The sequence below is a fragment of the Apium graveolens genome, chromosome 5 (assembly GCF_009905375.1).
Source record: "Apium graveolens cultivar Ventura chromosome 5, ASM990537v1, whole genome shotgun sequence".
Lineage (NCBI taxonomy): Eukaryota > Viridiplantae > Streptophyta > Magnoliopsida > Apiales > Apiaceae > Apium > Apium graveolens.
In genome coordinates, this window is record NC_133651.1 from 139,095,206 (window position 1) to 139,122,137 (window position 26,932).

At 33.5% G+C, this 26,932-nt stretch overlaps 1 protein-coding gene across 1 annotated transcript; it reads right to left on the bottom strand.

The window, feature by feature from the left end:
- Window positions 1-652: 652 nt before the first annotated feature.
- LOC141661507 (vanillin synthase-like) lies at window positions 653-3,368 on the bottom strand. The gene is made up of 8 exons (XM_074468533.1): window positions 3,166-3,368; window positions 2,950-3,071; window positions 2,693-2,808; window positions 2,295-2,368; window positions 1,946-2,210; window positions 1,592-1,723; window positions 916-1,051; window positions 653-814 (listed from the first exon to the last, which is right to left on the bottom strand). The coding sequence occupies exons 1-8, from the start codon at window positions 3,366-3,368 to the stop codon at window positions 774-776; spliced, it is 1,089 nt and encodes a 362-aa protein (XP_074324634.1). The 3' UTR covers window positions 653-773.
- Between the last annotated feature and the right edge of the window lie 23,564 nt (window positions 3,369-26,932).

Sequence of the window (26,932 nt, forward strand, 5' to 3'; positions counted from 1 at the left end):
TACAATAATGCCACTTATTTTGGCACTCTTTTTGGCACACCCATGGGAGAAGGCTAGATCCTGCTAAATTCAAATGTTGCATTTGCAGAGACTTAATCACGGAATTGAAAGTTTGTTTTTAAGATATTTAGATGATTTTCTTGGTTTAGATGTTTGCATTCATTGGAACCATCATCTGAGCTTTCTTTTTCCAGTGTCTTTGTTACGGAGTACTATTATTCGGCGGGCCAACAACATCAGAAGGATTGGTTTATCACTGCAACTACTTATGCCGAAGATATTTCTCTTGATCACAATTGGCACGTAACACTCCAAGAACCAAGAACTGCAGTTTGAAATCATTTCTTTGTATTATTGTGTATAGCTCTCTCTCTCGTTGAATTCTATAGATTATTTTTCGACAAATTTTTTAATATTTCTTTAAAGTATAACTAATATTTTTAAAAAAAAATTCTGAATAAAAGTTTCATGTTTAAACTTTTATTTAAAATTATTTTTCTAAAAAAAGCATTATGAAACTATAATTTATATAAGTCTCGAAATACGTGCAAATAATAAACGTATAGAATCTCATAGAAAGGAGGTAGTAGTATTTTGTAGTTACTAGCAGCCACATCAAAATCTGATGCAAATTACAAGGATTTGTAATCTTTATTTTGTACGTACATCAAATCAGGAGAGAGAGTTTAAGTAGAATACGACCCCTAAGGCTTAATTCTTTACCACAAACTTCCCTTCAGAGGCCAGCCCCTAGTACTGTTTCTTCAGGATCCTCAAGCACCAACAACAGGGTAAGATGCACATGTTGCCACACCTGCGACATCAAATCATTTGCATTTTAGAGTCCGGAGTATGCTTGGGTCTAGGTTGACTATCAAATCAAGCTAGTGGAAGCCTAAACTCAGCATAACTTACCACACATGTTCTTGCCAAGCTCCATTTTGAAGTAACCATTATGACCCCAGTCTGCTCCCCAGGAATTCTTGATCAGCCAATATGGGATTCCATTTTCAACTCCGTAGCCAACTGCAAGAACAGCGTGATTCACGTCCTGGGATACAGTTACCACAAATTGTTATCTGTTGACAAAAAAAAGAATACAATTTACAGATAATTCAATGTTGCAGATTTGTTGGCTACTGTTTCCCAAAATCGTCGAACACATGATTTAAACATATGTTATCTACATTCAGAGACACACACATAAATGGATGCTAGTTTGCCATATAATGTTTATTAGTTTGCTTTCCTACAGGCCACAGGTACATGATCCGATCGAAACATGAAGAAATATAAAATTAAATTAAATTGTGTGCAAATTTTTCATCAACCTGATCTGTGTAGTTCAATTTATTGCTTAGTTTTACACTTTTACTACTAGTTTTGACCAATGTACATAATTAGGAGAACAATCACAGGTCCACATATATGTTCTCACATATCAAAGCTCTGTATTTAAACTATTTGCACTTTATATATGAATTGAAAAAAGGAGTTAAACTTTAGTAACTTTTATAAGTGTTAGGTGTTCGTGTTATGGTCTATGCAGTTAATAACAGATTTAAAATTTGGTTCTCGCGGATTCACTTACCATGGGACTGCTGCCACATGAGTCGTCGCTGTAAACTCCACCTGTGTATGACATGAAGCTCTGGATCACCTCAAATGCCACGCTAACTGGTCGAACAATTCCTACTGCATGCTTTAGTTCATCTTCAGCACCCTATCAAAGTTGTGGTCAGAAATAACTCAGTAACCTATCAATGGTGGATATGATCACTACATCTCCTATTTAATATTGTTATTTGAAGTCGGTATTCCATCAAAATCTTTAGTTACTGCAACTTGATGCGATTAGAATGAAAAATGGTTGGAGAATAAGTACAATAATGATGAAAAAATTAAAAAAAAAAAAACCTTGGGAATGACAAAGTACTCTGTATACCTGGGTAATGTTGACAGAGTCGAGAACTTGGATGGCGACATTTTGTGATGAGAATTTACAGTTTCCATCTTCTGCAGTGTATGGATAAGCTGACTCAGTTTCAAGGCCACCATTATGTTTGATGTATTCGAAGGCTTGGGATGGCAACCCTCCTCTACAGCCATTATTGTTAAATGCTTGGGCGCAGTCTACAAGCTGCTGCTCAGACAGAGATATTCCTTTCCCAAATGCCTGTGCATAGGCTGCCTCAAGAGCTCCAGTGGCGCTGCAATACATGTGCCGCTTTTTTGTCAGTCATCATAGGCAGACGTCAAAAATATCAGTGTTAACAACTTCAACTTCAAGTAACCTGAATGTCCAGCAAGATCCGCAGCTTCCTTGATCTTTCACCGGGCTGACAATTCCTGATTTCCGCCAATCTTTCTAAAATATTCATCAGAAGCAGGAACATCAGATTTTGTTTGTAGCAACATATCTTTAATCAGGGGCAGTGAGCAATTTTTAGTTCATATCTATTCCATGGTTTTCAATCACAAAGGACTGCTGATGAATAGACAATTAAAGAACTTTCACATTACTGGATTTCAAAAGAAAGACACTTGTATTAATTAAGATTTAAGATGACATTCGCAGAAGTATAAACTATGCTAATTAAAACTAAGCTCAATAAAAGGTAGGGTTAATCATTCTATATATATATATATACACAATAGTTTTAGCAAAACACTTGAATAATGGATCATGCACCTTTAGAGGGAGAACGACATCGGTGAGCTTGTGACTGCCCTTCGAGGTTGCAGAACAGTTTTGAGCAGCTCCCAACTTTTCTCTACTGAATTCTTCCCATGTCATATCAGAAAAACCTGCTCAGAGAAAGAATACAGCAGCCAAAGTAAGAGCTGAGAACTTCCATTGTCATGCTAATGTGGAAGATTAAACTGTATTGATTGAGTTAGATATATATGTCGATATCCCAAGTTTAGTAACTAAGAGAGCTGACTTACGGTTAACACCGAGAGTGTAAGTAAGTTGCTTTTTATTATGAGATGTGATCCTCTTTAAACTCTCCGAAAAGATGGAAAACCTCTGCTTCATCTCCTCTGCCGTCTGGTAGCTCTTTCCGTACCTGCATAAACACTACTCACATTAATAAACTACACTACACTACTACAATCAATGAACATGCATGTATGATCAACCATATTCAGTCACTGACTGACCTGTGAGCAAAACGTGCAAAGTGACGAGCATCATGAGTGTTGCCAATGACTTGTACAACAGAAGCCTCCAACTCATGTAGATTTTTCGATACAGACTTTGTGTTCGGGTTGTCATGGGAGAAAGTAGAGTATGCATGAGCTCCGGCTATGAAGAATATTGTCAGTAAGAGTACAAGTGATAAATGCCTAGTGATCTTTGCCATTGTAGCTGGTTTCTCTCTTTGAAATGAGAATGTACAAGTTAATTTCGTGCTGTGGGCTTATTTAAACAGATACTTTAGCATTGTAATCTACAAGTTTTATTGGCTTATTAGAACATAGCAGTTAGCATTGTAATTGGATTGGTTTCTAAATGGAAGGTTCTGTGTGGCATATTAGGACTCTCATACAAAATAGCTTTTGTTTAAGTATCTAATTGCTTCGTGTTTGACGTTAAACTATGCTTCGGTCTAGGATGACTGTTTTGGGTTCTTGTTATGAAACATTTATTTTGTACAATGCAGGGTTATTTTTAAATTTTTGATTATTTTATTATATGTATTTAATATTTTGTTTTATATTCATACTTATTTTAATTATAGACATGTAGTTTAATTATAAGTTTCATGTGAGTTTCAGTTATAAAAATAAGTTAAGTGATGTTTCCAAGTAAAATATATTAATACATAATTTAACCATTTAAATATATATAAAATATAAATAGCTTCATCATTTAGTAACTTCATACGTAAAATAGGTTTTTAGAATATGTATGTCAAAAAGATAAATTAAAATTATTTTTTTTTAAACTTATCTTAATTAAAATAATTTTTTAACATAAGATGTAGGTTTTATAGGTAAGCATAATAAAATTTAAAATAATTCTTTAACATAAAATGTACATTTTATAAATGCCTTTAAATTAAAATATTAACACCTCATTCCACCTTCACATATCGTACCTGCCCTATTTCCGTATAGGGGCCTTTAGTGGGATTGATCAAAATGAGAGAATATCCGTGAAATCTTAAAACAATTAACTTATAACTTAAAACACATAAGTAATATACAAGTGATAAGTATTTGAATCATTATAAATTATATAAATGTTTGGATAATTTTATTTATAAATCAGAATTTTTTTTACATAAATTAATCAAAATAAATACTTTTTAAATATAATTATCTTATTTTGTGAATTTGAGATTAGATTAATATTTAAAAATATATTTTTTAAAACTTAAGTTAATAAAAAGGCGAAAAATTAAAATAAGTTGAAAAAAAATACGTACTTACAAACATTTAACTTATCACTTATAAGTTGGGTCAACAAATACTCGTCTAGCAACTTATTTTCTTGTTCCCAAACAGGCATATTGTCCATTTTCAACGCTTCGGACATGCGGTAAGTTAAGTTTGTAAAAAATATCATAGGGTAAAATAAATAAAGTAATATGTAATTTGTTTGTAGGATATAATATAATATTTTCAGGGTAGTTTGATTCAAAAGACTATATGTGTTTGAAATAAGAAGTTGGGTTAATCTGGGGTTAAGAAATCATTCTTATATTATGTATTTAGTTCGATGCTCTATTGAAATCTGTTAAATTTTAAATATTTTTAATTTGTTTATTGAATCAAACTTTTATATATTGTATATGTCAAATTTAAATTATTATACAACTTACAAAAAAAATTATATTTAAGTGATTAAAAAAATTAAAATTTCAATATTAATTAAAAATATTTAAAACAAATAAAATAATATATTATTAATTAGTATTAAATAAAAATAAGCAGAACTTATTTAAAATTAAATATCATGATATTTTAAGATTATATTTAATTTTATCAATAAAAAATGAAATAAGTGCGCAATCGAATAATAACAGCTGCGGGTTAGTTATGATAAAAAACGAAAATAAATTTGATATATCGGCTCAAATTCATGTTATCAAATTTGATTTCACATGACTTTAATGATATGTATTTCAACAATAATCAACAAAACATTAAGTATAGATTTGCAATGAACTAAACCATGTGAGAATGAGTCTAAACAAGTGACCCCTTATAAATTTTACCTAAATATTCAGACTGATATGAATGGCTTATGTGGTGGTTAATGACAAGTTGCTTAGGATTTTACATGTATATTTATTTCTTAAATGATCTGTCAGGTAATGAACTCCGTTCTTTCTATTTTTTCTATAGGTAAACTTTCACCCTTGGTATAATCACTGAGCATGATTAGATAATTTAAGAAATAGTTGATTACAATATTAATAAGGTTAATGACTTTTTTTGACAAACAAAATAAAATATATTTATTAAAATACTGGAAGACAGTCGGAACAAAACTCCGAACTGATAATACAACCTGATTAGGAAATAAATAAATGAACTAAAGAAATAATCGTTTTTATTTTCAGATTACTTAACAAATAGAATAATGTTGTTTGAAATAAAAAGGATTATAATAACTTTCTCAGCAATCCAGCCAAGGAAGATAACAACATCACAATTGACCTTCATATTAATGACATATGTAGCCCAATATTCAGAATTTTTAGTTACTTTAACTAAAATCGGAGGAACAAAGCCTCAGACTATGAATAATTTTTTGTTAAAAAAAGTAAGTATTTGTGATATTCACCACCGTATCAGTTTCGATGTAAGAAATCCAGATATGCCAAAAAAACCATATAAATCATTTTCAGCGAAACCCACACCAACGGACACAAATACATTAAACAAAATATACTCACACCCAAAAAAAAATTTGGGACAACCTTGGTCATAAGGTACAAGAAAGATCTCACCCAAAAAGGATTAAATCACATCCATAAAAGATGTTTATTCGGAATTTTGAAAAAATAATAAAATAAAAGAGAAGATAGAATAGTGAAAATGATTAAACGAATGAAAGAGAATTGTAGATATGCTAAATAAAGAAGAAAATGGTGATTAAAACCCTAGATCTTAAAACTGAGGCCGACTCTCATCGGAAAGAATAGTAGGGTATGTCAAAGTAATAAGGTTAATGATTAATATCTAATTAATTATAATTGTCATAATTGTTTAAGCTTAATTAGAAATTATATACATTTAAATTAAAATCTGCATACAAAATTGTAATTATAAATTCATTAATTTTAATATTTTATTACTTATATTAAAATTTTATTTTAATTTATAATTAATATAAAATAAAAATACTACAAAACATGAGTAAATTTTGATGAAGAATCCGACATTACACCGGTTGTAAACCAATATTTCATATTATATTTAGAAGTGATATAGTAGATTGATGCTCCAACAATGATATAGCCTTTTCTAAAATAATTCCACGGATATTTGATTAAAACCTATTTTTCTAAATTTAAAATAAATGCTAAAGTTAATTGATTGCTTTGTGCTACATATTTCTATTCATAAAATTCAGATAGAAATTGATCAAGATATAGTTATATAGATGGATAATACCACAAAATATACTTGGTATAAAACCAGTACCTTATATCGCAAATAATTGATAGACGAAGAAGCTGAAAAAAACCATGCTAATTCAAGTTTTGGAAGCAAATGTTAACCACACCACCCAAAAATACCGAACTCCGCACGTGACCTTTCGACCAAATTAGTACGAGTGTTCGAAATTTTGCATACATATACATCATATATACAATGAAAGTTAATAATCAAACAGAAAAATGTGAGAACTCTTCAAAGTACTATACAGTTAAAATAAAAGCTTAGCATATACCGAATATTAGGACATGTTATGATCACAAAAAGCGGTTACTCTCTTAATTTTTGGTAAGAATAGGTGTGTGAATTAAAATTTTGCAGTTGACTTTGAAGAAAATAAAATGTTGCCCAAGTGTTATTATATCTTCCATTTGTTAAGATTATATATATATATATATATGCGTGTGTGTGAGATTTCCATGTTAACATACATGGGTCACATCCTTTGCTATTCGAATTCAACATCAAACTAGCCTAGTAGCGTAATTCTAGAAGACATTGTGAACGCTGGACAGATGTCTAAGATCGGCATTTCAATAATTTGTTGGCCAGCAAGTAAAGTTAAATTAGTTCAAGTCCCTGCACACGAACTTTCTCTATTCATGTTAGTCAATAGAAACAAATATTCAAAAGAGCATTCGCGGCTGAATTTTATTAAAGTTTGTTAGAATCTTGAAATATCCACAACTTTCGTAAGCAATAAGACAAGGCTGTGTGACTATTTTTCTTTCTATGTAACCAGCCGCGGATCCAGAAATTAAAGGATGGTGTTTCACTATCAATATATTAATGTATAATTTTTTTTTTGTTATCCTCCAATATTTTTGTACAATTAATTTTTTTAATTATATTTGACTAAATTTAAGTTAAATTAATCAAATTTTGACTATTCAATCAAATTTTAGTAAAAAGATATTAAAATAAGAACATATAAAGTATAATATAATAAAAAACATATTTGGACTCTATTACTCTAAGTTATTAAAATGTCTTGGTTTTAGTTATCAAATATAGTGAAATGAATGAAGATAATGAATTTGGAGTACCAAGCAGCTGTAAAAAAAAAAAAATTTTCCCCAAAAATAATGGCGTGTCACTTGAGACACCGTGTGCACACATACATCCGCCACTGTATGTAACTGTGTGACTGGAACATCATTACATTTACAAATCAAAATATGTCAGCATGAAAAAGATGGTTTTGGTTGCTATTCTCTCGGTCTTTTTAATATTTAACACTTTGACTTTTGCTATATATATATATATTGATTGTATAGTTAAAATTATTATTTTTTAAAATTTTAATTTTTATGAATTAAAATTTTGATGGTATATTTTTTTCACAAAAAAATATTTAATAGATGTTGATTCTAACTATACGATCAAAATAGCTAAAGCTACGTGTCAAAAGTCAAAACATCAAATATTAAAAAATAGAGGAAGTATATTATGTTTGCATTAATTAATTATTCAACAACTCATTATATATACCAACACGTGCTTAATTTATTGAGTAATATAATAGAGACATAAAAAAATTATATAAAAAATTGTTATAAAATAATGTGTCATGTTATGCCCAAAATTTGGTATAAATTTTATTCGAGTCAAAAGCGGGTCAAATGAGATCAGAACATTAGTGCTAAAATCTAGGAAAGATAGGGCAAGTTCAATTTCCCCGAAAGTAAAGGGGGCACCCTCCATGAATAAACGGATTGAGGCGCATTGGTACATTAAGGCGCGACCCCAGAATCTATGCAAATATGAGGCTTGGATGTCAAGAGCGCGCCCACTAGACTGCGGATAATCATGGCGCGCCTTCTGTTGAAGTTGATTGAAAAAGTCCCGATACAATGAGGTGTAAGGGCGCGCCCTAAGTAGAGAAAATAGCTTGGATGAGACTTCAACATAGTTACTTGGACAAATTCTTTGGATGGTTTAAGGAGGAAGAAGACTATTATTACTAATCTATTTTTTACAGGTATTCTATTGAAAAACTCCTTACTGTAATGCAAGCACAGGAAGGCAGTGTCCCTGGTCAGAGACCTCTAGGGGTACACCTGGATGGAAGGTCTCCTCCTGTAGTCAATGAGTGTCCTCATCGGGGATGTGGGGTAAATTCTGGTGTGTGCTTTGGGAACTCTGTCTTTGTAGTCAACAGATGTTCTCGTTGCGAGAATTTGGAGTATCCTGCACTTTGCACCCAAAAGTTTGGGATCACTTGTCCTGTAATCTGGTAGGGGCTCCTTATCCGGGGGGACAAGGATGCATCCAACATTTTGGGTGCGTCATGTCTCTACCTGCATCCACGGACTAGAGAAACAGCTGGTAGTGAAGGGTTATCCTCGATCGGGGAGATTCCTTATCCGCGAAGTCTTGAAGCCGTGGATGAGCCATGAGCCTTTGTGGTTGGGCCTCATCGGCGGACATTCCTAAAGCTTGTAGAAGACGGTTTCCAGTAGGTTTTCTACTAGGCCTCGGGACAAGAGATCTAAACCCATTAAATTTCTTGTTCCCCAAGAACTACATTGGTACGTACGCAAATTGCAAGAGTCAGAAGTTGAGAGTGCAAAGGATCCACCACCAACCCTAAGCAATCTTAGCCACCAATAATCACAATCACCAAACACTGTTCACATTTTTTGATGAAGAACCATTGTCACAGATCTTGTTTTCGGCTACGAACCTCAAATTTTGTTACTACCAAATTTCTCTGTCAACAAATTGGTGCTAGAAGGAGGGGCTAATCAAGATCTGCATCTAGGAGGGAAGATGTCTCAATATCGTGATGGAAGTTCTTAGATGGAGAAAGTTCTGATGAAGGTCCGATCATGGCTATGACCACCATGAACCTTATGTTCCCACTATGATTGATCGCCCGACTCCAGATGTTGGGGGTCAACCACCGGTTCTGATTAGTAATGCAGATCTGCTGGAGCAGTTTTACCGTATAGGTGACGCCCTAAACGGGTTTGATTTAAGGTTGAGCACGGTGGAGCGACGCAAAACCAAAAGAGACATTCATCATAATCGTCATGTTCATGCACCTGGAAAAGCTCCCATGACTGAGAGAGATGCCCTGATCGGTCATGGTCGAACCGAAGACGGGCGTGTGCCAATAACCCCGCGGTGATTGAATTAATCCAACGATACAACTCTGATCCTCGAACTCGTTGATGAAGATACTGATGGGCGAGAAGCACCACGAGTTGAGAATCGGGTTGTAACTCATCCGCACCGATCTGGGTGGACCTTGGAAGAGCGGCGACAAGCGGAATCTATACCAACCACTGAGCAACGAGATTCTGCTGCCCTGAAAGATCATTTAGGCATCCGTTTGGGAGATGATGATCTGAGGATGTTGCTTTTAGAATGACATAGAGAAGCTGATCGAGGAGATGTGACGCCCCGTGATTCAACGCGTGTGCCCCTGAATCCTTATGACGCCCTCCAAACCCGGGGTCTAGATTTGGGGGTCACTTGCCACTAAATTATAATAAAATAATCACAGCGGAATAATATAATAAATATGACCCCTTGCATGCAACTGGACCGATCACAGGTTATAGTATGAACCAGGCACTAATACAAACCAACTGTTATTACAAACCATAAGTCTAATTAGTTTTACAACTTATTCAAATTTTATTATTACCCTTTATACTATTCAAATGTCCCAAACTATCTACCTAGAGAACACACCAAACTATTTACAAACGCTTGACCTCTAATCAAACCTGGAACTCAAGTCTGCTCCGGTTTAGCTGAAAGATTAGATTAATAAACAAGTATGAGCGAAAAGATGCTCAACAAGTAATATAAAGTATGTAAGTGAACAACAATAACAATATCTGAGTAAGAGTCCAAGCTGATATAAACTTTATAGTTTAAGCGACAATTTAATCAAACACAATTATGCACTATGTTGTTCCTGATGATCAGTCACGAAACAACACCGGTATCCCGCAGCCATACCATAAATATAGGTATCGATATGCCGCAGCCATACCGTTCCTATTGGATATCCATGAAGAAGGCATATATTCGCCTAGCAAGATATTACACTTTCGTATAATAACTCACGCTGGACCGGTGCCTCGGCCTCTTACGCTAGCCGATAATCAATTCACAAAATAATTTTGATTAAAGGAGTCAGATCAATGACATCCTTATTCATTCAACTCCCCATGTCACATGGTCCTGAGTTATCTCTCGGGGTGAGCGGTGATTAGATATAGGGGCGGCTTAACAACTGACGGCGAAATAACTAGAACAATTAGTTATTCGCTAATCTCAATTCAAAGTTTCACTGTATAGAGTATATCTGGATAGTTTAATTATTCACTATCTATCGAATCAAAAGATTGGTTCTAGCAGAATGATTGCTAGAATAAGAGAATATCAATAAATATAGGAGTATTGGTATTCAGTATGTTATCGGAGTATTTATAAACAGTTCTTATATTTGAATATGTAAAATAATAAGCTATTCTGAATTTAGAATAGGGGAGAATACTTGCCTGGTATGCTCGATAATCTCTCACTATGACTCTGCCTATATCTGCTGGAAACTAACTCCGTCTAGCACTTGACCGCACTCCTTGCTACTTGATTCTATAAACAAAAGGACTATCTTAATTGAAAGAACCAAACTCAATCGACGTAACTATACGTTTTGACATCTACCCGATCATTTATAACTAAGCATGGCATTTTAAACTGTAAACAGATAGCATGCATATCACATATCACGTAATCATGGTATTCGTACAACACATAATCACATAATTCATGTAATACATAAGTCAGATCATTAAAAGATACGTCTTAGGGCGTTCAGAGTTAAAATCAGGTCAATATTAGCATTTATCGATCAAATACTGACTCAAACTGATACAGAAATCAAATGACATTGCAATACAAAAGAAATTAGGTCTCAAAAGTGTTTTTATTAAAAGCGTAAATGTTTTTTTGAGTCTGTACGCGTTCGTTTCGTATTAAACGGACGAACGGTTTAATTATTATGAATAAAATAAGAATTAAATAGAATTAAATCAGTTAATAATAGTAATAATTGATTTTTAAATACCAAAATATAATTTTTTTAAAAGCCTAAAATAATTTTTTAGAAATTATTTGAATTAATTATAAATAATTTACATTTATTTAACTATTTATAAATAAAATTAATTGATTAATTGATTTTTAATCAATTAATTAAATTCATAAATAATTAACTAAAATAAATGATAAATAATTAAATCAAATTGTATTTTTTTGAAAATAATTAAAGAAAATATTTTTTTTAATTTAAAATAATTAAGAAAATAATTTTTAGAATTAAAAATAATAAGTAAATGATTTTTAAATATAAATTAAATGATTTTTGGAATTTAGAAAATGATTTTAAAATAAATTATAAAAAGTAAATGCAGAAACAGATTTTTGGGTTTAAGTGAGAGGAATAATGTGCTAGAGTCTCAATTCATTGAGTTTGAAAAATTGAGAATTGAATGTAAAATTGCCATGGATAAATTAACTGAATCTTTAAAGAAAGAAGAGACTTTAAGATAGCAACTTGAACGAGAACATGAAGTAATTAAGGCATGAAAATTATCTAGAGATTTCCATGCTCAAATTACTAAAGTTCAAGGTATAGAATCTTTTTGTGATGCAGCCTGGAAAAAGAATAAGGAGAAGCTTGATTCCAATTTGGTTGAAGGACTTTCAATGGATGTGGATTCGACGGATGATAAAAATTATCCGTCGAATAATCAAAAGGATTATCCGTCGAAAGACAATGAGCCACATCCGTCGAATGTAAATAAGCCAGTTAGCAAAGATAAGCTAGCTAAGTTGAATGATAAATATGGATCAGTTTCCAAAAACTTTGTTCCAGGAGAATCAAGTCAAGTGAGAAAAGAAAAGAGACTTAATGTTGGTCATCTGTCCATCAAGCAATTGAATGACATATTAGATAAGATTGAGGTTAAAGTGAAATCAAAAAGAAAAACAACAGAAATAGGAAGGTAGGAATTAACAAACATAACAACTACACACCTGATAAATATGCTCCAAGAAAAATTTGTGTTAAGTGTGGTAGTGTTAATCATTTGTCTGTTATGCAAACTTGCTATGCCTACTCCTATGTCTGCACCTCCTTAATTTCCCAGCATGTCTACAATGCTTGTTAATGTTATGCCTGCACAAAATTTGAATGCACAATATGCTAACATGCCATTTGCACCTAATCCTTATTATGCTGCATTTAGTATGCCTCAAATACCATTTAGCATGCCTTACTAGAATAACATGTTTGCACAAAACATTCCTTTTCATGTTAATCAAAATGTGCATGATAATTCTGCTTCAATGAATGGTTTCAAAGGTCCAACTCAAATGACAAAGGATGAATCTGATATACCCAAGTCAAATGAGATCAAACCTAAGAAACCAAAGAAAAAGGCTAACAAGGCAGGACCCAAGGAAATTTGGGTACCAAAATTAACTTGATTTGATTTTGATGTGTGCAAGGAAACAGAAAGAATCTTTGGTATTTGGATAGTGGGTGCTCAAGGCACATGACTGGAGATTCTACCCTGCTCACTGGGTTCAAGGAAAGAGCTGGCCCAAGTATCGCTTTTGGAGATGACAGCAAGGGTTATACTGTGGGATATGGCTTGATTTCAAAGGATAATGTCATCATTGAAGAGGTTGCCCTAGTGGAGGGACTCAAGCATAATCTGTTGAGTATCAGCCAACTTTGTGATAAGGGCAACTCAGTTACTTTTAATGCAGAAGCCTGTGTTGTGACTAACAAGAAGAGCAACAAAGTGGTTCTCACTGGAGTGAAAGAAAGGCAATACGTATCTAGTTGACTTCAACTCAACAAATGCAGAATCTGTATCCTGCTTCTCAGTAAAGCAAGTCAAGATGAAAGTTGGCTATGGCACAAGAAACTGTCCCATCTAAACTTCAAGACCATGAATGAGCTTGTCAAGAAAGATTTGGTTAGAGGTATTTCTCAAGTGGAGTTTTCAAAGGATGGATTGTGTGATGCTTATCAGAAAGGAAAGCAGATTAAAGCATCATTCAAAAAGAAGCTTGAATCATCTATTGAAGAACCTTTAGAGTTACTTCACATGGACTTGTTTGGACCAGTAAATATGTTGTCTATCACAAAGAAGAGATATTTCCTAGTAATTGTGGATGATTTTTCAAAGTTCTCTTTGCAATATATTTTAAAGTCCAAAGATGAGGCTAGTGAAATCATCACTAATCACATAAGGCAAGTTAACAATCATCCTGACTTCAAGGTTAGAAGAATCAAAACTGATAATGGAACTGAGTTCAAGAATTATGTGATGAGAGTATTTTGTGAAGAGAATAGGATTATGCATGAGTTTTCTGCAGCTAGAACTCCACAAAAAAATGGTGTGGTGGAAAGGAAAAACAGATCTCTTATTGAAGCTGCAAGAACAATGCTAGAAGAATTAAAGTTACCAACGTATTTTTGGGCTGAAGCTGTGAATACTGCATGCTACACTCAGAATATTTCTTTGGTCAATCAAGCAAAATGCATGACACCCTACCAATTGTTCAAGAATAGGAAGCCAACTTTAAACTTTCTCATGTCTTTGGCTGTAAATGCTATATCTTAAGGAATCAAACTAATCAACATGGAAAGCTTGATGCTAAAGCAGATGAAGGAATTTTTGTTGGATATGTTGTTGAAAAAGCATATAGAGTCTACAATCTATGAACCAACATTGTTATGGAATCTATACATGTTGTGTTTGATGATAAAAAGATTGAAGGACTGCAAGATGGAGATTTCCATGAGAGCCTCAAATTTGACAATGTGGAGATGATTTGTGAAGATAGTGATGATAATAGTGATCAAGAACCAATATCCAAGGACCATGCAGAAAAGTCTACAACTAATGAAGCACATAATTTAATATATGTCGAAAGACCAAGTGCATCATCCGTTGAAAGACAATCTGCATCATCCGTCGACAGGCAACGAACAACATCCGTCAATCCTTCAATAGGAGTTGAAAGTCAAGTAAGATCACATTAAAAAAAACCCCATCTTCAAGTCAAAGATCCATAAACTCAGGGGGGTTTTTGATCATCAAAACTCTATTAATCATCAAGACAACAATGAGGCCTCTTTATCTAGAGCTAATCTACCACAACAGAGAAAGTGGACTAGAGATCACCCTTTTGAGCTCATAATTGGTGATGTATCTTCTAAAGTTCAAACAAGAAAGGCAACTCAAGAAGAATGCCCGTATAACAGCTTTCTCTCAAAGGAAGAACCAAAGAAGGTAGAAGAAGCTCCGTTGGATCCTAATTGGGTTCTAGATATGTAGGAGGAGTTAAACCAATTTGAAAGGAACAAGGTATGGAAGATGTTACCCAAGCCTAAAGGAAAGAATCCAATTGACACTAGGTGGGTATTCAGAAACAAGATGGATGAAAATGGCATAGTTGTCAGGAACAAAGCTAGATTGGTTGCTAAGGGCTATTTCCAATAAGAAGGAATAAATTTTGATAAACTTTTGCTCATGTTGCAAGACTTGAAGCCATCATAATTTTCTTAGCCTATGCAGCCCATGCCAATTTCAAAGTCTATCAAATGGATGTCAAAAGTGCCTTTCGGAATGGAGACTTAGAGGAGGAAGTTTATGTCAGTCAGCCTCCTGGTTTTGAAGATCCAAATTTTCCAGAATATGTCTACTATCTTTTGAAAGCACTTTATGGATTGAAGTAAGCACCTAGAGCCTGGTATGATACTTTGTCAAAGTTTCTCTTAGAAAATCACTTCACAAGAGGTACTGTTGACAAAACTTTATTCTTTAGAAATGTTAATGGCTCTAGTATAATTGTTTAAATTTATGTAGATGATATTATATTTGGCTCTACAGATGAAAAACTTTGCCAAATTGATGCAAAGTAAGTATGAAATGAGCATGATGGGAGAACTAACTTACTTTCTTGGTTTACAAGTTAAGCAAGTTCGTGATGGAATATTCATTAGTCAAACTAAATATATTTATGATCTTTTAAAGAAGTTTGAACTAATGGATTGCACATCTGCAAAAACTCCCATGACCACTGCAACTAAACTTGAATTCAACACTACTGAAAAGTCTGTGGATATTTCAAGCTATAAAGGCATGGTTGGCTCACTTTTGTACTTAACAGCTAGTAGGCCAGGTATAATGTTTTATTTCCCAGTAAAGATACAATTGTTTAAGGGGGTTGGATACAATTGTATAAACGTTTCGAACAAGTATAGAAATATAACAATTCTTTATCACTATGTGATGACCTAAATTGTGTTTATATAATACACAGCTGCTACAAATCAGTCTAGGATATGCATTATCAATTACTAATAGAAAATGATACATATCTCTAACTGATTATACAAAGTCCTATCACTCAGAACGAACATATATCCATCCCTCAAAATAAGGAACAAACTTAATCTTCATAACAGACTGTCTTCAAATACTGATGTTTCTGCAGATACTGATGAACATCAAATCCTGATGACATCCAAGACAACCAGATCCTGAGCTTCTCCTGTTCATTGAGAATAAGCACGTAACAATCTCCCCCAATTTATGCTTAATTTAATGAAGCACAAATTCCATTCTCAATGATGTCAAAACCAATTTATAAAATGTACAAATAATAAGGTTTACTTCAGTATCCTAAGATAACTGACAGTTGTTTCCAGAAGTTTGTTTAACCTTTCTTCCACCTTGTCTTGAAGGACTTTGACAAGCTTTTTCTTTAACTCTTTTTTCTCTTCAGTATATTCCCCAAGATGATAAATGGTTGATCTTAATTTAGAAATTGAACTTTTAGTTATTTCAAGATCACCAATTAACATAAATCTTAAGCTGACATCTTCATGATCAGGACTGAAAGATAACTGAGGATTGTTGAGAAAAACTTTCAGAACCGCAGCTCCCTTTGCCATCTTCATTTCTTGACCAGTGTAAGTTTTGTACATAGGAACATAATCACCATTGTATTTGTCTTCTTTGTTCATTACTCTTCTTCTGATACTCTCAAGTATTATAGAAGACCGGTTTCTGGTAACTTCGTCCTCAACTCTAAGAAGATAATGAATATATTTCAACTCTATCACAGTCTTCATCAAGAGTTGCTGCAATGGAAAGCTTTTCACTTTACCATCTCTCAAGAAGTACAGAATCTCTTCTCTGACATCATTATCATTTATCTTTCTATATACAATCTTCACTGCTTCAATTTCTCAAGATGTGAAGGAGTAATTTTCTCACCAAGATTGTCAGTCAGAGTATATGTGTCAAGTAAATTAGATCTCAGAGTCTACATTCCAGAATGACCAATACCTCCTCTAGTACGAGTTTTGATAAGCTTTAGCTTTTCATTATGTCCCACCCAAGACGGTTTCTTGATGGACTTATCAATATCCTCCTGTTCTAAAATAGAATCCCTAAGTCCTGCTGACACAAGTTCAATATGCTTGAATCCTCTAGGATAACTGAATGAATAAATATCTTTCCATATTTTATCCTTCTTATTGAGAGGAGCATACCCTGTAGATAAATCATGAATCTTCCCTTTCGATTTCTGTCATAGCTCTCTCCTTGAATTTAGAATTCTTTGCACATAGACATTACATGCTTGATCAGCTCTCCTTCTGTTAGTTCTTTCTTGTTCATCAACCTCTGAATTATGAGAAACAACTGTTGTATTAAGAACTATTTAATCCAATACTTTGATCACCTTCTCATCAGTATCAAAGTCAGCTTTCAGATGCACAACATCAGGATCTGCCTTTTTCTCACGATTTGTGTCTGCTTCAAGAGACACATTTGCATTAGTTACATCAACTTGAGCAATGTCAGCGGTTGATTTCTTCTTTCTGGGGACAATCAATTCTTCAGTATCCTCAGCTTCTTCTTTTACATCATTTCCTTGCACAAGAAAAAAATCTTCTCTGAATAGAACATTCAGAAATGCAGAATCAATTAAGGAACCTCGATTTATATTATAAATTCTTCCTCTTCCTCTTCTTCCTTTGGCTCTTGTAGTTCTTCCACCTCTTTTCCCTCTTTCTTTAGAGGTGTTTGCTTCAGCTTCAATTTGAGCCAATAACTCCTTCTATTGCATAATTACTTCTTCAGTTGTTAGTTCAAAAAATTCTTCAGTTATCAACCCAAGAGCACTTCTGGCATTCTTTTGCTCAAACCTCTTATCCTTGTAGTACAGAACAATCTTTTCACCTGTTTCCTTGTGTCTGTAAGGAAAGAATAATCCTTTAGCATCTGCTATGTTAGAGATTGTACCATCACCAGTTTCAGGAGCATCATCATTAGTCTTGTGCTTAACTTCATGAGCACCAATAGACTTTCCTTGTCCTAACTCAGATCTTCTAGAATGTTGAGGTTGTTGAACAACAGAAGCAATTTGAGCATTTGCAACTGGATTCTTATCACCATCATCATCAGTATCTTTATCTTTCAACTAAATAGAGTCAGGTGTACATTTTATGACAGCTATCTTCTCCCCCTTTTGGCATCAGGATTTGAAAGAAGAGAAAATATAGCATCCAGTTTATCAGCCATTGAAGACACTTTATCTTCCAAGGAAGAAAATCGAGTATCCATGCTTTGTTGAGATTGAACCATGACTCTAACAGCTTTCTTCACACTTATGAGTTCAGCTGAAGTAAGTGGATTAATCATAAACACATCAATTTTGTTCTGTAGAGTAGCATGAGATGTCTTCATAGCAGCAAGTTCAGAGAGAATTCCTTTTACAGAGAAGGTAGAAGCCTTGAGATGTAATTTAAGGTCAGGGTTTTGAAGTCCATCATATGCCCTATGAACATGTTGCATACCAACAGCTGAGGAGATAGAAGTATGTGCATCTCTCCATGCAAAATCCCATTCAGCCTTTCGAAAATGCTTAACATCAGCATTGTAATAAGATGGATCAACATTGAAATGTGAAGAAGAACAAACATTGGACTTCTTGGATGCATCAATAGCAGTCTTCAGCTGAGCTGTGTCAGGATCATCAGGATCACTGTCTTCATTAGAATCAGAGCAAGGCAGACCCTCAGAAGAATTTGCAGAGCTTGGTAGAATTGTTTTGCCTTTAAGTGGATCCTTAGCAATAATTATCTATTTCTGATGAGATCCTGAAATAGAAAACAATATAACACCTAAATCTCTCTTTTCTTTTCAAGTGATCTCATCACTTCTCACACAATATATTACCTTGAAGAGTAATATTTTTCTCACAGAAGAAAGTTTATAAGCAAAGAAAAAACTTATAAAATTTTTTCCTAAAAAAATAACCTCTCCTTTTGCTAGTATAGGAGATTGCCACTCATAATTTGATTTTCTCACATAGTATTTTCACACAGTCTCACAGAAAGGCACAATCACACATTTTGCAAAGAAATAAGAGAGGGCTGAGAGAAATAGTATGCTTGTCATATAAATAGAGGTAACCTCAAATAAAAGACTATTTATAATCATACAAACATTGAGAACAACAGAGGAAAATAAGCAATACCTGAAGGTGTGTCTTCAAGTGGTAGTGATGATAATGGAGGAACAAACAATGCATCAGGATGCTTTGACAAACTAGCTAGCAACAATGAATCATCAGTAGGAGCTGTTTGAATTGAAAGTTGGTCAGCATCAAGATTTGTTGTAGTATCAGGATTTGATTTGTCAGGAGAATGCACTAGACCAACATCAGTAGTTTGAACTGCTGGTTCTTGTGGGGCCGGAGGAATATGAGCTGCTTCAGTAATCATTGGTAAAGGTTCTTGTGTGCTCTCCTCAAACATAAGATCATTAATAACTGCATCCACCTTTGACAATACATTCTGATGAGACTTCTTTTCTTGCAACAGTTGTTCAGAATCAGCAAGAAGATCACCGTGAGCAAAATCAATAATTATTTGTGCAACTTCTTTGTCTGTATCTTCCCTTTGAGAAGATGGTTCTTGTGGGACTGGATGTTCCTCAGTTGCTAAGTCCCTTTGAGACTTAGGTTCTTGTGGACTGACATCCATAGCAGAGGTCTGAGTCTTTTTCTTCTTTCTGATGTATCTAACCACATCTTCAGCTTTTTTTTCTGCATACTCGTGGCAGTGTTCTTGGGCTCAGCAGTTTCTTTGTTCATTGGAACCTTTTTTATCAGAGCACTAGCATCAGTAGTTGGCTCTTTAGTTCCAGTTGTGTCAATAAGTCATCAGGAATTGCTACTGTTGATTTCTTTGTCTTCATTCTAGGCCCAATGGGCATCTGATCATCAGAGTTAGAATCATCTTGCATGATCAACCTTCTTTTTTGAAATGGAAAGCATTCTTCTTTCTTCTCACTCTCACTCAATGAGGCCTGTTGAGCTCTCTGTTTAGATTGAACTGATTTCTTAACCAGCCTTTACTTTAGTACAACTGATGTCTTTTGGGAGTCATCAGAAGAGGCTAATTTAGGAGCTGGAGTGGAGTTCTATTTGGTAGAAGGTATGCTTGGGTTAGAAACAAGATGGGTAGTGTCTTGTTCCACAGCATCAGGAAGTTGAACAAAGGTGCCAGCATTAGGATTTGCAGGAACTTGTGAAGGAGTAGGTCTATTTCTCAATAGAAATTATGACCTCCTGAGGCAGGAAGGGAAGTCCTGAAAACTTATTCTTTTCATCCCTTTTGATATGATCTGTAATAGCCTTCTCAGAAATTTGAAATACAGGAAGCAATTCATCATTATCAAATTCAACATTAGGGCATAGAAAATTTACAATCCGTTGAAGAAATCTAGTATACCCTATTACACCTGATGCATCTGTTCTCCTATGTAACGCCCCCAAATCCGGGGTCAGAGGATTTGGTCGTCACGATAAAATCTCAATGCAAATTAACCTGTTAAATAAATAAATAAATAAATGCCAGCGGAAGATATTTAGCAAAAATGACCCCAAACTAATCCAAGATCTTTTAAGGTTACAGTTCTAGAAACAAGAATTCCAAATTCCATCAATAATTTTTTTACTTTCTTTTAAAACTCTTTTCAATAAATTCCAACTTAAAACTAAATCCACTAGTATAACTTCGAAATGAAGTATACTAGGCCCAAATAAAATACACAACTATAATATAATATAATATAAACAACTTTACACAATAAAACTTACACTAGTTCGCAAACCCTGGACCCATCAACTTCCAAGAGCTTCTTCTTTGCTTCCTCGAATTACGCAGCTAAACAGCGCAAGCTAATCCTCACTGGAGGTTAAATTTAAAATCAGGCAAGTATGAGCGAAAGAAATGCTCAGCAAGATCATTATAGCATATATAGGGTCGTTTTGATATATAACCGACATCTGCATTAGAGCAGAACATTTAAAACCATAATTGCTGAATCAAAAAATTTTAGTTGAGGAACCCCAGAATTGATTCCTTAATTGTATTCAAAACCATTTTGATATTTTTGAGCGAAATACTTCAGCAATACTTTGAATCTTGACGAGAATCAAACTCGTAAAACAGTGTTTACGGAAATATCGTAAACAATAATAACAAGAACAATGATTATGGATTGAGTCATAAACTTTACTCAAAACCAAACTCTTCAAATTAATACTTATTTTGCTGTCATATCAAATTAGATATCAATACGAACTTTGATGCTCACAACATTCCATACTGAAATCAACATCAATCATCTATACTAATTAATACCACCTTTGATATTTAACAACAATATAAGTATCAACATAAATCAGAAACTGAATCAAAAGCGCAATTCACTTTTAATCCAAAATATAATCAGTTGATAAAAGATTTATTCTATGATTCTCAAAACAATAAAGAAATTTAGATATCAATTTAGATTGGAAGCAATAACATTTCATGCTGTTCCCGATGATCAGTCGCGAAACAACACCGGTATCCCGCAACCATACCGTAAATATAGCCATACCATAATTAAATTAATTAAGCCCCAATCATAATTACGGGAAATAATTTTAAAAACGATAAAATACAAAATTTGTATCGAAATTTCCCAAAAATTGCGAATGATTCGGAAATGCAGAAATCCTAGGTAATTGTAATACGTATAATTTTATAAAAATAAAAAAACACATATTTTGTGGGGTTTGACGTCCCGGTGGGGTCCTGGTCCGTTTATTTTTGAAAAACAGAAACGATATCTAAATTAACAGAAAACCCGAATACGCATAATATACATTCAAATGCACATAAACGAGATAAAACGAATAACTCGATAAAGACGCAAGTAAATACGAGTCTAGGTTACAGATCGATTTATATAAATGCATCTTAAACACGTAACGAGTATCCTATTGGATCATATCGGATCTGAAATAGATTACTTAACCGCTAAGTAACTATAAAACGATACAATTCAATACCAAAATTGGATAATTACCAAAACCGGGCTTTTCATAAAACACCATATACGAAAGTAATGTAAAAATATCCCGTCTCGAGAATACGGGTTTTGTTGATTTATCGAAATGTTTATCGTATCGAAAATCTTGCGCCGGGCCGCGCACGGGTCAAACCGTAATCCGGATCGAAAAAGTCAAAACACGAAAAATGTCTGAAATTACCATATTACGTTAGGAAGGAGTTTTCAGAAGAGTTTCGGGTTATAAAAAAGCAAAAACGGTTGAAGTTGGACGATTCCTGTCTTTATAAAACAGTTTTGTAATTATTCAGAAAATAATTAATAAATACATAAATCATTATAAAATCATCTAACAGTCCTAAAATTACCAGAAAAATATCACAATTATCTATATTTTATTCTGGACATATAAAAATTAAAATATTCAAATAATATCACATATAAACACCCAAACATCAATTCCAATTATCAGATAATTCACCAAAATTCACATAAAATCACATAAATAATTCTAAATAATAATAATAATAATATTTAAAAATATTGGGTATTACAATCTACCCCTTTTATAAGGATTCCATCCTCGGAATCAGCAGAAGAGAGCACTATAGGTTTTCTAATCAACTTCCCAATCTTGCTTACGCAACTTTTCTCAGAATTTCAAATAACACTGAAATTCCTTATATCACACAGTTATCACGGAAGCTTCACTCTGCACCATTGTTCCATCCATATCCTTTAACCAATTTCTCAATAAGATCACTTTTACTGATTGCGAGAAAGAAGAATAGAGAGAAAGAAAAAGAAAGAGAGAGAGATAGATAGAGAGAGAAGTAAAGAAATAGACTGATTTCGTTATATGCCATTGATATTTTAATCCCATTGCAATCCCTTATCGTCCTTCATAATTCCATTACATCGCCTTACTTTGACTTGACCAGGATACTTAGCTTAACTTGATTGGCATACCTTCGAATATTTGTAATGATAAAATCATGGAATTTCAAAAAGAAAAGAATTTGATACCATAACGGGACCAAAATCTGAATTTGAGAAATATTGTCGAAATAAAAGAATAACTGAGAGATTAATATGATCAAATGAACTTGGTATTGCGTGCCCAAATTAAGACACTACTAAAGGTTGTTAACCTTCATGTATTCACAATACACACAAGTGATGGCGTCCCATCCAACTCCTATCACACTGACAGGTATACCTTGTGTCCCCTATAGTTAGGGTTGTTCATCTCAGTCAGAATAAAAGAATATCAAAGGAATTTAAGATCGAATGAATAAAATTGAAAGGATTTCAAATCTAATAATTCTGAAGGAAAATGAAATTCAGAAAATAAGATTCTGGCACAAAATGATTAAAGGAGTGTTAGAGAATATATCCTCTAACAGATACCTCTTTTGAGAGAGGTCAAAAGAAATTATAGAAAGAGAAGGTATTACCAAAGTCTTAATACTTGTCTTCTATTTGAACTCTTCTGTTGACTCGCCATTTGATTCTAGATATTTTTCATATTCCAAGGATATCGATAATCCTCATCGTCGTCAAAATGTAGTAGCCTCGGAAGATTCCACCGTAGAAGTTTGCAGCTTCCCAGAGTTCCATCCAGCTCAGCACAACCATCTCAAACGAATGCGCCTATCTTAACTTAGTCGTTGGCACTATATCCAATAGTCCAACAGGAACTCGATATAAGCTCAAACGTCCTCACATAGCTATACACACTCCTACACACTCTCGTTTCTAGTTTACTATAACCTGGCTCTGATACCAACCTGTAACGCCCCCAAATTCGGGGTCAGAGGATTTGGTCGTCACGATAAAATCTCAATCCAAATTAACCTGTTAAATCAATAAATATATGCCCGCGGAAGATATTTAGCAAAAATGACCCCAAACTAATCCAAGATCTTTTAAGGTTACAGTTCTGGAAACAAGAATTCCAAATTTTATCAATAAATTTTTCACTTTCTTTTAAAACTGTTTTCAATAAATTCCAACTTAAAACTAAACCCACTAGTATAACTTCGAAATGAAGTATACTAGGCCCAAATAAAATACATAACTATAATATAATATAATATAAACAACTTTACACAATAAAACTTACACTAGTTCGCAAACCCTAGACCCATCACCTTCCAAGAGCTTCTTCTTTGCTTCCTCGAATTACGCAGCTAAACAGCGCAAGCTAATCCTCGCTGGAGGTTAAATTTAAAAACAGGCAAGTATGAGCGGAAGAAATGCTCAGCAAGATCATTATAGCATATATAGGGTCATTTTGATATAAAACCGACATCTGCATTAGAGCAGAACATTTAAAACCATAATTGCTGAATCATAAAATTTTAGTTGAGGTACCCCAGAATTGATTCCTTAATTATATTCAAAACCATTTTGATATTTTTGAGCAAAATGCTTCAGCAATACTTTGGATCTTGAGGAGAATCAAACTCGTAAAATAGTGTTTACGGAAATATCGTAAACAATAATAACAAGAACAATGATTATGGATTGAGTCATAAACTTTACTCAAAACCGAACTCTTCCAATTTATACTTATTTTGCTGTCATATCATATTAGATATCAATAAGAACTTTGATGCTCACAACATTCCATACTGAAATCAACATCAATCATCTATACTAATACCACCTTTGATATTTAACAACAATATAAGTATTAGCATAAATCATAAACTGAATCAAAACCGCAATTCACTTTTAATCCAAAACATAATCAGTTGATAAATCATTTATTCTATGATTCTCAAAATAATAAAGAAATTTAGATATCAATTTAGATCGGAACCAATAACATTTCATGCTGTTCCCGATGATTAGTCGCGAAACAACACCGGTATCCCGCAGCCATACCGTAAATATAGGTACTACCTGAAAGGAATATGTCCTAAGTCCAATCATGAATTAGGATTTAGGAATAACTTCCTGTGTAATCTGTTTTGATTTCATTGATATTAATAAAAGACTTGTTTGTTTTATTACGGGCTCTATCTATTTAAGTGTTTAAATAAGATATACCATAGTTTAGAGTAAAGCTTTTTATGGATTATGATGAGATCATAATAGTGAGACCTAAAAGATGATAACTCTAAACTTAAATAGTTCCTGGTTGTAGGATTACTAACTGGTATTTAATAATCCGCAGAGATCGGTACATACTATGCTTGCTTCATTATGAAGGATGTCTGTTCTCATAGACATTTGTGTGGTGACACTATAGCTAGTATGTAGGTGCTTATTATAGAATAAGTTCACTGAATATGACTCGCACAGCTGAACAACTGATGGAGTTCACTCACGTGTCAGTAGTTGTTCACATAGTGATAGTTGTACAAGTATCTTTAGACTTAAGGTCATCATAGTCATCTTGTGTACACTGAACTATGCTTTGGTTTAGTTCTTAGTCTTCAGGGACAATTATTAGGGCTCTACCGGGTATAGGAATTTGTACACGAAGATAGCGTATGATCAATAAAGGATCTACCCCTTCCAGTGAAGGAAGCAAATGTTCAAGGCTGATCCACTTATGCTAGTTCAGGAATCTCTGGCCAGAGTTAATGAAATTAGAAAGTAGTTTCTAATTTGCATAGAACTACGCATAGTAAATGGTAAGCAAGTGATTGAATTAGATAGGCTTGACACGAGATCCATGCCTTGTATTTAATCGGGACATTGTAGGGTAGAAGGAGTTTATTGTACGGTAACTATTCACTGAATAGGTTCTTGGTATTCTAAGCAGTGAATTCATATTATCCGGATAGTCGCGATATGCTGAGAAGTATCCCTCACGATGTAGAATAAATGTGATTAATTAATTAATCATATTTAATAAATTAGAGAATTTATATAAATAATGATAAAATAGTTTTATTATTATTTATTTCTACTACCGGCTTAATATTGAACCTACAGGGTCACACCATAAAAAGAGAATGATTTAATGGTGGAGGAAATAATTAATAATGGCTAATAATTATTTATTTATGAAATAAATAATTAATTGGCAAATTTAATAATTGATTAAATGAGATTTAATTGATTATAAATTAATTAAGAAAAGTTCTTAATATTATTAATTAAGGATTTAATTTTTGGAAATTAAATCAAGAGAGAGAATTATTTCTAAAGTGTTTAGAAAAAGGATTAATAATTAAAAGGTGTTTTAATTATTAATGAGAATAATCAATGGGATAATAATAATAATTATTATGGGAAAATTTTAGCTGAAAATTTTGCCTATAAATATACTATTATAGACCCTAATTTGATTCGAACCCCAAAACCCAAAAAGTTTGGAAAACCCAATTCTCTCCACCTCTTTCCTCCTCCTTAACATCGTTTTCTTAGTGGATACCGGTGGAGTGCTTCACACTTGAGGAGCAACTGCTAAGGATCTCTGATCTTTGTCTCCGAATTATTTTAAAGGTTAGATTCGATCCCTATGTTTTTATCACGATTTATATGCTTTTATTTGGATTTTATATGTGTAAAAGTGTTTTGCCACGCTGCGTTTAAAATCCAACACTACCTGTATCTCGAAGACATACGGTACCTATAGGGCGCCAGAAAAGGCATAACTAGCCTTAAAAGATATCACAGCTGGACCGATATCTCGATCACCTACACTGTAACCAATAACCAGTAACCATTCCAATCTTAAAAACCTTTTTATTGAAAAAGGAGCCGAATCCTTCGACATACTAAATAATTTTTATTCCCCCATTCACTTGGGCAGGAATACTCGCAACAAAATC